This window comes from Meleagris gallopavo, chromosome 9 (genome assembly GCF_905368555.1).
Source record: "Meleagris gallopavo chromosome 9, MGAL_WU_HG_1.1, whole genome shotgun sequence".
NCBI classification, from domain to species: Eukaryota; Metazoa; Chordata; class Aves; order Galliformes; family Phasianidae; genus Meleagris; species Meleagris gallopavo.
This window is the reverse complement of record NC_139412.1, coordinates 2,228,973-2,242,044: the sequence shown is the minus strand read 5'-3', so window position 1 is coordinate 2,242,044 and position 13,072 is coordinate 2,228,973. Positions and strand designations below refer to the sequence as shown.

The 13,072-nt window shown below is 49.7% G+C and overlaps 1 protein-coding gene across 6 annotated transcripts in view; it reads right to left on the bottom strand.

The window, feature by feature from the left end:
• The window catches only part of ZMYM3 (zinc finger MYM-type containing 3), a 30,184-nt gene that overhangs the window by 15,252 nt on the left and 1,860 nt on the right, over window positions 1-13,072 (bottom strand). For 4 of the 6 annotated variants that reach the window (XM_085230370.1, XM_085230368.1, XM_085230367.1 and 1 more), the window contains exons 2-9: window positions 5,274-6,170; window positions 4,563-4,603; window positions 4,089-4,158; window positions 2,999-3,287; window positions 2,435-2,612; window positions 1,796-2,008; window positions 1,060-1,210; window positions 346-461 (exon numbers count right to left, since the gene is read on the bottom strand). In XM_085230370.1, coding sequence (XP_085086496.1) covers window positions 346-461; window positions 1,060-1,210; window positions 1,796-2,008; window positions 2,435-2,612; window positions 2,999-3,287; window positions 4,089-4,158; window positions 4,563-4,603; window positions 5,274-6,156 — 1,941 coding nt within the window. In that variant the 5' untranslated portion in view covers window positions 6,157-6,170. Of the gene's footprint in view, window positions 1-345; window positions 462-1,059; window positions 1,211-1,795; window positions 2,009-2,434; window positions 2,613-2,998; window positions 3,288-4,088; window positions 4,159-4,562; window positions 4,604-5,273; window positions 6,171-13,072 lie in introns of those variants that run through there. The other 2 variants (XM_010714995.4, XM_085230371.1) reach the window with 1 other exon arrangement.

Genomic DNA, 13,072 nt, shown 5'->3' with positions numbered 1-13,072 from the left:
CCTCTTTCCATTCTAGCAGGTGCCCACGGTGCTTTGCTAGCTTACTTGCAGCACACTTGTAAGGCCACTATGTTCCAAACTACTCATGCAATGCAGCTCTGTGCTGTACTCCTACGTGGCATAACCTGATAGACTGGAGAGAATTACAGCCAGTCTTACTCCAAATGAAGTGAGGGAAAGGTGGGGCCAAGACCAAGGAATTAAGCAACATTGGGATGCCTGTGCTCCAGAAGAGATTTTCTTACAGACACTCCCTGAGGAGCCTGAAGAAGCTGCAGCCTCTGCTACATGTGAAAAGAGGCAGGAGCTCTAGGGCCCAGCCCAGCATGAAGGATTTTTCAGTACCTGGAATTTGGTCCAGCAGCTGGGGCTGCAGAATTGGTAGACAACCCGGTCTGTCTTGTTGTAATAGCAGGGTTCAGATAAACTCTTTCTGCAGAAGCTGCAGGGTCTAGGGGGACCTGATGAAACAGACAGGAATTGGTGAGGGCAGCAGCACAGGACATGGGTCTAGATTCTGAGGATGGCATGCAATCTACTCACTCATCCTCAGTCAAGCTATTACAAAAAACGAAGGGACAAGAACACTAGGAAACTAAGAGCACCAGATTCTGCTAGGACAGAAATGTTAAACACGGATAGAAAGCAGACTGGTTCAAATAAGTGATACTGGCTATATGGAAATTTGGACAAAAGAGCTTGCAATACTTGCATCAGTCATCAGAGACCATACCCACTCCTGAACACAGTGATTACCACTGTGTTCAGTGGTAATCACTGAACTGAACTGGCAATGTAATGGGAAGGACAATCCAGCACAGCGCGGTACTACAGCTGCCTCCTGCATTCTTAAGAACAGCAACAGACACTACCCCTCAGCACTACGATGGCTACACGTTGCAATGAGTACCTCTGCCTCCACATCTCTTTCATTTATCACTCTGGACTCCTCCCCAGACACCTTCCCACCTTCTTTCCAGTCTCATCCACAAGTAATAACAAGTACAAAGAAAGGAGTTGAGTAGAGAGGTGATTAAATCACTGTATGAGGGTCCTTACCAACCAAGCCCGACTGCTTCACTTTGTGGGAGGTAGTGCAGCAAATGGAGCAGAACAGTCCCATCTTGCCACTGCGATCCACATTGGGCAGCATGTCAAAGTTTTTGCACAGCGTCTTGCACCACATGCAAGGGTAGACTCGAGTGTTCTTCTGCAAACACAGAGCAGAACAGAGCTGTCAGGGAACCCTACACAGATAGGACCATGAGGTCCTATCCTCATTCTCCATCCCACCACTGCATCCACCACAGAGCAGCTCTCCTGCAGGAAAGACCTGATGTGAGGAGCCAGGCTCACAGCCTGTAGGCTCAGGTTGTAGTCAAAAAACCTGCCTTTGGCACCCCTTCTTCTCACTTCAAGGGTACTCTGGAAGGAATACAAGACTTGGAAATCCCATCAGGACAGTTAAGTGAAGTTTGCTCAGGCTACAGATGAGAGGCATCCAAAAGAAGCCATCTCATGCTAACTGCATTTACCTGTGGAACTGCCCTGTCCAGTTGTGTCCGAGTGTTTGACCCGTGCTTGGGTCCAAGATGGGCCCCACCCAGTATAACTAAGTTCTGTTTCAAAGTTTCTTCACAGCAGTCTCTTAAGATATTTTGTCAGCAATAGAAGGCCAAGGAGGTTCAAGCTGCCTGCTACTGCATAAAGCGTTCTGTGCCAAACTGAAGAAAGGAGCTGAGTGCCCAAATAGGAGCCCCCTTTCCTGCAACCCCCAGCAGCTGATTCCACACACCTTCTTGTAACTGTTGAGACAGCTAGAGTTGCAGAAGCGCTTTTGCTGGCCTTCATGGAAGAGGTACTCCACGGGCATGCCCTTATTGTATATATAAAGTCCACAGTAGTCACAACAGTTGGTTTTCAGCCCCTTGGTGGCTCGGAACTTGGTGAAGCAGGCGTCGCTGCAAATGCGGTGAACTACATTCCCATTGCTGACCTCATGCTGCACCTGCAGAAACAACATTGCTGTCACTCTCACAGAACACCGTAGGCTTCTCTCCCACACATGCACCCTGCTACCACAACCCCTGGGAGAATGGGCTGTTACACTAAAACTCTGACAAGTGCCATACTGGGAGCAGCTGGGGACTCAGGCTGGCCTCCAGCCAAAAGCCGGCAGAGCAACTGGGAGAGTGGAGTGGCAGAAAGCAATGATCCGCAGGGTGGGGAGAAGCAGAAGCCTTATTTCTGGGAATAGGAGCTGCCTCACAGTAAGAAGGAAAAATGTGGGAGTGAGTTCAAGGCAGTTCTGGAGCTAAGGCTTTACACCATGGGAGAACCCAGCAAATGCGCAGCGATGGTACCAGGTAGGGCCGAGGGCTGGAGGTCACAATAACCACATCCAGGACAAGAGAAAGACAAGAGATTTGCTTACCTCACCAGGTTTATGGCAGACACTGCAACGGATGGTGTCTGTGGGGTCTGCAAACTGAGGTGCTGGTCTCTGTTGCTGGGCCTCATAGAGGGACAGGCAGACGGAGGTGCAGAACTCATGGAAAGAGCCACCTGAACCAATCTGGGCAACCACAGAATCCCTGGTATTCCAGATCTCCCTGGGGATCAAAAGAAGACTTGTTAGCACAAGAATACACCAGTCCTGCCACTAAGCAAACTGCAGTGAAGGAAATTTCTGTTATCCCAAGGGAGTGACGGGAATTGTCCCACACGAGCCTCTGTCCCAGCCCACAGGGGTGGTGCCTGAAACATGCAAGAGTTTGTTTTGGGAGCAGACAGGGATAAGGGGAATTAAGCCAAGCAGTGAGAGACAATAAGTAACATAAAGGGAGTGGAGGGAGAAGGGGATGCATGAAGAAGACATGGGGTGACAGCTGGCAGAGTGACACGGGTGACAAAGGAAACACGGGAGTCACAGGGTAGCGGGTAAAATGCAGCGGGTGACAAGCACAGAGTCATTGAGGAGAGGGGAACGATGACACACTTTTTACAGAAGGTGCATATCTTCTTGCCATGCGGTCTTCTCGAGAAGGTGGTGAGACAGGAGCTGGAGCAAAAGAGCTGAGGGAGTCCTTTCCGTTGGTAGGCAGTCTGGCCCTTCTGCAGCGGGGTCCGGCAGTTGGCACACGTCATCTTAGCGACAGAACGGGCAGCTCTCTGAGCGACCTGAGTGCGTAACGACATGCGAGTCGAGCGGCGCGTACGGAAAGGAACAAAATCCTCATCGTTGGGATCATCCACCATTGCATCAGAATCTTCGTCAGAGACCGGAACTGCAAAACAGCAGAGAGATTCTCCACTAGGAACTAAGACAAAGTTGTGTCGTGAGAGGCATGCTGGGGCTTTCCGGGGTCATCTTTCTGCAGTTCGTTTAAATGCTCTGTACCTTCCTAAGCAGAATGATAAAGAGACCCTGAAAAGATACTCTGCTGGAATTGGAGATGAGTTGGAAGGTCCTTAAGCAAATTGGTCTTAAGTTCCTCTCTAGGAAAAGTCATAAGGTGGAGCACATGCCTGAAGTGTAAACATTACAACAGAAAGCCCTATAAGAACCAGTAAACATTAAAGGGAAGAAGCTGGATCACCAGCCACTTCTCCAGCACAGACAGACAACGACTGACCAACAGTAAAGTGTAAGAAAATATCAGTGCAACACTCGACATAATGGAGGACAGAGATTTCCTGCGTTTCTACAGGTAAGTCCCCAAAATGCAACCTTCCTTCAGACAGCCTGATGGCATAGAGGCACAGGAAGAAAGGTTCTGGCTGAGGAAATGGAAGATGGGTTTCCTGGGAACATCCCCGGAGCTTCATCCTATTATTAGTTGGTGCTTTTTGTCTATAAACCACTGCAAAAATACTGCAATTCTCCCCTCCCTTACCCTGAGAAAGTAAGGCAAGTATCCTGAAATGGAAACTCTAGGGGTGAAGGGACCTGAACTATGTAACAGGAACATCTAAGTGAAAGCTCCAAGGTCCTTACTCCCTGTTCACAACACAAACTGCCTGTTTGCACTGGGTCCAGGTCCTGCTCTAGGGCTGAACAAGGGTGATGGCCAACGCTGATTACTCACTGCTCTCAGCAGAGTTCACAGTTTCAGGCCTGGCACTTTCTGATCTTCTGGCTCGTTCACTTCTTTTCTCCTAGAAGAGATTCAGGAAATTTTTAGACCAACCATTTGCTAGGACAACAATGGATAAATATCCCAGATCACTGTGCAGTTTCAATTTCTGAGCTTTAAATTCCCACTAACTAGGCTGAAAAAGGGCAAAACTCCATAGATATCCGACAAGAGTTGGCCACATGGGGGAGAGAGGGGAAAGCAGCCTTATGGGAATGATGTTCCATCCGGGGGTGGCAGGGACAGATACACTGAAGCCACATGTACAGCACAGTGGCAGTACACAGAGAATCACTCCATCACTGCAGACATGGAAACTCCCTCCCGCAGGGCTGATGAGACAGCCAGTGTCTCTCAATGAGTCTGGCAACAGTCAGCCACCCTCAGTGTTCCCACAGCATACGTACTTGACTGTATTCTCCTCACCTTCTCAGTTTGGGGCACACTTCCCTTCCGAGACAAGCCTTCTGCAACAGAAGCACAGAAGAAACTTTAATCTGATATCTTGCTTTTGTCCAACAGAAGAGAACTGATGTTGTTCAAATGCAGCCGCCCTTTGGGTCAGTCTGCATATGTAGCCTCAGACAGAGCCAGCTATTCTGGTGGCGTTCAGACACAGGAAAGCTCCTAAACCCACCACTTGTAGGTACAGATAAATTCATGTGGTCTGGGAGAAGTCCTTACAGGAGAGACCTTCCTGCATGCAGGAAGGCTGGGCAGCTGCCTCCAGCTGCATGACTGTGGGGACTGAACACATCCTGAGGATGGCCAGCTCGGACAGTGGGACTTCGCCTACTGGAAATCCTCATCTCCAAAAAAGACTCCAAGGATGAGGAGAAAGATGTGCAGCAGCAGCTTTATCAGAGAAGCTCCTAGCTAACACAAGCACTAAAAATCAAAGTTAAAGCTATGAAACCAGAGTGAGAGCTTGTGCACGCCAAAAGAACAGCTTCCAGAACATTAATCCAGGCAAGTGAGACACTTTTCCCATATTTAGTCCATCAGGAACATCACTGATTTCCAAGGTAAAGGAAGACAGGAAAAGCTGGAGCTCAGAACACTCTCCAACTTAGAGGAGTGCAGTCTAGCAGCCTTCTGAGCAAGAGGAAGCCAAGTCCTGCAGAAACAACAACCTACCTGCTGGTAACGCAGCTTCCTCTGCCCTCGGTCCAGTGCTTTCTCTCAGTGAGTTGTTCCCATCATCATTCCATTCCTCTGCTTTCTTTTCCTGCGCAGGCTCAGAGGGCAGAGCTGCCATACTGCTGTCTGGGCGCAGCTCCCCCTCTGCGTCCCCCGGCAGTCCTTCCCTCTGCACAGGTGAGCTTTTCCTCGGTGCCTTCAACCTCGTCTTTTTTGGCTGTTTAAGGCTGAGTTGTGGAGGGGCTACCGGCGGACTCGAGGGTTGTGCTGTGGTTTCTTCTACGGCTGGGGCACTGCTGAGGTCTCCAGAGTCAGGAGCAGGCTGTGGCGGTGATTCAGGGCCGTTTTCATCAGACAGTGCAGGAATAGCAGCAGCACCATCTTCCTTTAGGTCCCCAGAATTAGTTTTTGGTGCATCTTCCCCTTCTTTCTGTGTTTCTGGAACAAGGGCCTCTTTAGAGACGGCAGAGGAGTCCCCCATCCCACCCTCCCCATCCTGGGAAGGCTGTGCCTTACACAGCTCATCCAGATCCTCTGATTTATTTTCCACCGAGCCAGCAGTTCCATCCAAGTCATCTAACACATCAGGTTTCTCCAGGACGTCCAACACAGCACTGGGTTTATCTAGACTGAGGTCACTTGATTTGTTTTGTTCAGACAGGCTGTCTCCTTTCTCCTGAAGGCCTAAGTCCCCATCTGCAGTCATTTGCTTGGACTGATCCCAGTCTGGGGGCCGAAGAACTGCAGCTTCCTGGGTAGAAGCAGTCTGGGAGCCCAAGAGATCCTCCCCAAACTCCATGTCAGCAGGAAGATCACCAATAAGCGGTTTGTCAGGCAGAGACAGGGGGTCCAGAGACCCCGAAATTTCACTAGAATCCATTTAGATGATGACAACTGGAAACGAGAGAGAGATTTGCAAGTTAATGAAAACCAATCGAACGGTGCATGAATTGCCTACTCTTCTGAACACTGCTGGAGTAAACCAAGGCCTGGCAGGATTGCTAGCAATGCCCAGGACACCAGCAAATCAATCACAGCTCTTGTGAGGTTACAAAATCTGAAGCCAAAAAGCAGCAGCAAGACACAGCAGCTCGGCAAAGCCAGTCTTTCAGAACTCTCTCTACCATCCGCACCCCCACCACGGCGTGGCAAACAGACTCGCTTTTGATAAAGGACACAGTGGGATACCAGAAATTACTTGGAGCACCAGTTCAGGAGGCTTCTCACAGCCGTTCTGTGGGGCGTAACAACCCGTTCTCTGCCTTCTGCTGTGTTTCACCAGACTCAAATGATGCGGCCTCTCCTTTCTCCCGATCTCTTAGCATTAGCTAACCTATCTTCCCAAATACCTTTTCTCTTGAAACAGAGGCAGAAATAACTTCTTTCTATCTCTGTAGTCTGAGTCTTGAACAAGACAGAGCGTGACAAGACACAGGAATTTTGTCAGAGGGCAGACATAAACGATGTCATAACTTAACTACAGCTATAATGCAGCCCCATAATTGTGTGGGTGAATACTCAGACAGGGAACAGCGAGAAAAGACTAAGCCAGAGCTGGGGGAAATTCTGGAGGGTGGCAGAAAGGGAAGTGGAAAAGCCCACGATGTTAAAAGCAGCCGTAAGAGGGAGAACGTAGTGAAGTAGACCCGAGTATGCAATGCAGTCAGGAAGAAAGAGCAGCGTGGCTGTGCATGGCATTCACAGGGAGGTGTGATGCTCGCTGCTGCCAGCAGACGGCCAAAGCCACAGCCCAGCTCTGAAGCCAGCAGCACCGCCAGGCAGAGAGGCCAAGAAAGGTGAGGCAAGAAAGCATTTACATTCATATCAGCTAATAATACACTATGTCTCCACAAAAGGATAAAAGCTGAAGAAGGAAAGGGAGCTGGATTCTGCAAGCGGCGATGCAGAGCATGAACCGATGGAGCACCACGTCCCCAAAACAGGCTGAACTCCACACTATGGGGAAGGAAGGCAATGTAGTTAGAAGACATGGCAACAGCCCATCCCCTCCTCAGGATCATTCTAATCCTAAATTTGGCACTGTTTTGAGCTCTGAAGCAGAAAATTCAGTATTGCTGCTTGTTTGGGCTTACTGTGAGCACGGTTCATCTACACCATTAAAGAAGGAAGATGAAATAATCTCAGCGGCGATGGCTGGTCGGTTCTTCATACCCTTCCCTCTGAAAGGATCACCAAGGCTCACTCACAGATGGTTCACTCAGAACTGAATAGGAAATATTTGGATAGAGAACGTACCCGACTTCTGAATCTCATTTAAGCAGGGCTTGGGGAATTGTATTCTGCAGGTCATTATCTCTTTGCTTTATCTAAAAAACATAGCGACATTTTCTGCTTCAGCAACAGATAAGCACAGAAGTTGTCATCTTCAGCATCTCAGCAAATTTCATCACTAAGGACTGATTATTCCATTCGTTTTCTCCAGCTACACGGGAGACAAAGCCTCCAGAATGAGCCAATCCCACAGCAATGCAGAACATAACGTGTGCTTTAAGGTGGATGACAGGAAGAAGAACAAAGCAAAACAGAAGCAGAGACATTTGAAAGGGAGGCCGTGAGGATTTGAAGCCGGTGAGAATCCTCTCCAGATCAATGTGTTTTCTGCTGTTCCAGATAGCAACGGTGCTTCCTTCTGGAAGCCGTCCCCTGCCCACATCTCCAGACAGACAGCAGACCTTACAGCAATACAGCAGGAAGGTCGAGCCACCCAAATGAACAAAGGAAGTTGATTCACACCCTTTGCACGAGTCTGCAGTGAACCACTGAGGTGATGTTCCTACGGTATGGAGAGACCCTGGGAAAAATTCTGGAGCATAAGGAATGCAGAGGACAGTGCAACAGCCTCTGAAAACCTACCAACTTGCTGTGCTGCCCGTGTACTCTTCAAGTAGACTGACAGCACCTGGTTTCAACAGCGTAAGCCTCAGCACTGCCTGCAGGCTCTGGGCCCATTCAAATACCTCGTTCCTATTCCCACCAAGAATGGACGCCTGGGGAGAGAGCCTAAGAAACAGAACAGGACCATCAGCTGGTGAAGAACTGCTTGGATTGAGCTGCACTGAGAACATCTCTGGACAAATCCTCCATGGATTTGCTTTGAAGCAGTTTCTGCTCTGCGCCTCCAAAAGTTCCCGCTGCAATTCGTTCTGCAATCTGCCATTTTGTTCTAAGAAGTTTCTGTGCTGCAGCAGAAATCCATGACAAGGAGATACGGAAGCAGAGAGGCGCTGGCTTTTGCCATATTTATAATAATCTGGAAAAGCTGAGGAAGTCTGTGTGGTGATGGACCCAAAATGATGCTGCAAGTAGTTTGGGTGGGAAAGGAGGATTGTCTCTGCCCATCACTGAAATCCTGTCTCCCTGACAGCACTCTTCACGGTGACTTTTAGCTGCCAGCTGCTCGGGATCAAGAAGGCAGCCCATAGGACAGGAGAGAAGGATGCTTTCCAGCCTTGTCGGCTGCTCTGAAGCTGAACTCGATCTGAGAAAATGAGAGCTGCTGAGCTGCAGCAAGGTAAGAAACGCTGCTTTCATTTGCCCCAGGCTTTCGAATTCATCCAGACTTTCTGCTGAGCTTCACAGCGAGTTATGCTGCCAACTGAAAGTGAACTTCACCTCCTGGTAAGGTCTCTTCTCACTACCTCCAACAGACGAATAATAGCTTATTGTTTCTGGCAGATGCTGAAATGATCTGCCACATTTCTACCTCCTTTTTCGTTCCGTCTGCCTGAAATCCTCCTGCTTTCCAGCCACATACCTGGCAACAAGGGAAGCACACTGGAGCACAACTCTGCTAAAAAGAGGAGATTGCTGAAACCCTGCTCATCTGCAGAGGCTGCGACTGCCCCACTGAATATTTGGGATCTCCTCGCTTGGGACTTGGCACCATCTTCTCCAGAATAGTCAGCAAGTGTAACTCCTGGGAACAGCACAGTGCTTCTCAGGCAGCACCCAGAGCTTCCAAAGAGGCCATGGGATTCCACCAACACACGGGACTGGCACGGGGTGTAGCTCAGAACATCAAACCCAACCGTGTGAAAGAGCAGACCTGCCCTAGTTTTCCACCAAAGGGAGGGCACAAGGGTCTTCTCTTGGACCAGGGAGCTCTATGGGGGCAGCCAGGAACACCTGGTGACTAGCTTATTAAAAACAGTATGAGAGACATCACTGGTGCTGTAACAGCACAGGTCTTCCACATCTGAGCGTCTTTATTCAGCTGTTAGCAGGGGAATACGTGGCCTACCTGGAAAAAATGAGGAGCCACCACCAAACGTTTAATTAAAATCAGAAAGTGAGAAAAAACAAAGAATAACGTTGTTATTCCCTCACAGTGCAGCGAATACCTCCAAACCTCTGCTGCATGCAGAAGGGCACAGCTGCTTTGCAACTGCCTTCCTCCAGCACAGGGGCAGCGACCACAGGCTGCACATCCCACCCTGCTGTCACCAACCACACATTCACCAGCACGGTCCTGGGCAGCACGTCTTCATTAACTATTGCACCTTGAACGACAGATATGGTAAAAGCTCACTTCATCACAGCCATTTATCTGAGTTTATCCAGGCAGTTTATAGGCCTCCAGATTGAAACACTGCAAACATTTATTACAGATTGGCTAACTCATTTTAAAGCAAATTAATTTATAAAGAATCGCCAGGGAACCACGTGTGCTGCTACAGACAGGCTTCAGTCCAGTGAAAATTCTCCAGAAAGGAATAAGATGCCATTATTCAAAGCACACATCACCACTGGTGCCATCCAAACCTGCTGCCACACAGCACTACGTTAAGCCATCACCATCTCCTTGCAGACAGATGCTGGAAGAGCTGGGATGTTAATACTTTCCAGAGGTAAACCTACCTCATTATGGAAAGAAATGGGGAGATGTGACACACCTACAAATGATAATTAAAGGAAAAAAAGGTCCTCAGCAAAGGAGTCTTCAGAATGACAGACAAGAAGACTCCGAGGGCTGGAAGTCAAAGCTGGACAACCCCTGCAGCCTCAAGACACCAACAACTGCTGTCTAACAGCCCCAAACCAGGGGGCAAAGACCAAAGCCAGACTTCTCTCCATCAGAAGCACCTGTCTAGAGTGCAGGCTTTGTGGTTATAGGGCTGGAGCACCTCTCCCACAAAGAAATGTTGAGGAAACTGGGCTTGGTTAGCTTGGAGGAGAGAAGGCTCTGGGGAGACCTCACTGTGGCCTTCCAGTGCTTGAAGAGAGCTTATAGATAGGAGGGGAAATGGCTGTTTGTGAGGGTGGATGGTGATAGGACGAGGGGGAATGGTTTTAAACTGAGACAGGGGAGATTTAAGTTGGTTATTAGGAGGAAGTTTTTCACCCAGAGGGTGATGAGGCACTGGAACAGGTTGCCCAAGGAGGCTGTGGATGCCCCATCCCTGCAGGCATTCAAGGCCAGGCTGGATGTGGCTCTGGGCAGCCTGGGCTGCTGGTTGGTGACCCTGCACACAGCAGGGGTTGGAACTGGATGAGCGTTGTGGTCCTTTTCAACCCAGGCCACTCTATGATCCTGTGACAGCAGTCATCCACAGCAAGAGGGCCCAAACCTTCCAACACAGAGCAGGGGATGCTGTAAAACACCCAGGGTTCCCTGCCAATTCCTCAAAGGCAGGACCAGCCAGACTAGATTTTGACCTCACGTTCCACAAATGACATCTTAGCTTCAAGCAAGAGTAAGGTAAGTTTCCAAATTCTTGCAGAATTGTCTGAAATTACACTGACCAGAAGACTTCTTACAACACTTCAAAGGCACTTGTCTACGTTCCACAGACATCATCATCATCTGCTATTAATCCAACACTTCTGTAACGGCACTGAACCCTAAGACAACAAAAACAAGCACACTTATCCATCAGGGATGCCATCCTGGTGGCGGTTTGAAGCTGCTCGGATGCTCTCACATCTTTTCCTGAGACCAGCATCCCCCAGGCTGTAAGTGTCAAGGCCTTGCAGCAGAGAAACGAGCAACAAGTCTACGTGCAGTCCAACACAACTTTCTTTGTTTAGTCGTGTTAAGACAGAGGCCTTAGCAGTTAACACCTGGTGTCTGGAGAGCAATTCAGCTTCAAGAACCAACTCCTCTCAGAGATCAGGTCAGAGAGCAAAACTCCTGCTACTTGTACTGCTCTGTGTCTGCAGAATGAACAAGCAGCACTGCTTCCAAGACTCACCGCCTGCCACGTGACAGCATCTGCCAAATCCCTGTTATACACAAGGGGTTAAAAACCTGTGTGAGCACCACCAGAACAAAAAGCAATGAGGTGCACAGCATATTTGAGCAGCACCTGACGAAGCCGCCTTAATGATGTTAAGGTGCTGATTAAAAGACAGAAATGGAGATTGGTCCAAGAAAAAACGCCCATCTCCCTTCCTGTTGCTAAATGCTGCTGGAGCTCATCACCCAACTCAGTCTTGGACTTCCCCACAGAAGCCACAGCCACCTGGGAGTGGGAGAGGGGAGTTCCATGCACAGCAAGTGATTGGGAACCCTAACGGACATGAGGGCATGAACACCTCAGAGCTCAACAAGACAAAGCCCTCAGCAGCCTCCTCTGAAGGCAGCTCCGCTGTGAGCAGCTGGGACACAGACCTGAAGCCCATTCCATCCTCCTGCTGTTTTTTGCTTGAAACTTATTATGGTGGGAAGAGAGAGGGGACAAAAGGAGAGAATTCTCAGGGAGAATGTACCTGTGAGAGCAAAACAAAGTTTTCCTTAAGAAGCCTTAGAGATCCGAAACGACTGCAGCACAAGATGAGATGTAATCAGCCCTTCCTGCAGACCCAGGTTCCTCTACAAGGTTCCCATCATTGGGTCCCCTAAAAGCAGTGCCAGCCTTGGGATGCTTCACCACCGTGCAGCTGTAAAACTGATTGCAGTGATGCTGCACTGCACAGACCAATGGCTGAGTCCAAAGAGGGCTGGGAAGGATGGTCTCAAGCACTGCCCTTTCCCAACCTATGCTGCCAGTAGGGGAAGGAAGAAGTTTGCACTTTGAACACGCTACCAAGATTAAAACAATGATATCCTAACACAATCTCCATTCAGATAACAAGACTAATTGTCATATCTGCAGCCAACCACATTCTTCCCTCATTTTGCTTTCACCGCTTCCTACACAAGAGGCTTCTGACAGCACACGTGTCCATCAGGGCCGTGCATCCCCAAACCACTGGCCACCAAATATCCTCACGAGGATCTGCACCCCAAGGCAGGCTGTGGGCTCAGCCTCGGCCCCTCGCTCTGTGCCAGGGCTGCCAAGAGACAGGTGTGCCCTGCTATCACGGTGTGTCAATGGCTCTGCCAAGCTGCATCCCCCAAACGAAGGGGAAGTGCGGGCAGAGGATGTGAGTGCAGCAAGCAGAGCCACGAGCTGCTGGCTGAGAGGTGGCAGCCTGGGGGGCGGGGGCAGAGCTGTGTTCTTATCTCAAGTTTGATCCTGGGATCGGAGGGCGATCTGAGAGAAGGCAGATCTGAAGTCTTCTTGGGGAATGCAGCGAGAGATAAATACATCACAGCCTTGAGTGAGAGCTAGGGCTGAGGGAAGGAAAGAGCAGGAACGGAGCAGCTCATCACAACAGCAGACCCCAGTGACCATTTCTGAGCAGGAGGCTGAGCCTCCCGTCCCCACCAGCACTCCATGCTGACCCCATCGAGCGACCTCAAAGCTGAGCCCGTTCCCCGTGCAGCTCCCAGTCCTGTCAGTGTCAGCCAGAGACAGGGCCGTGGCACCGGCGCTACCGAGCGGGGTGATGCA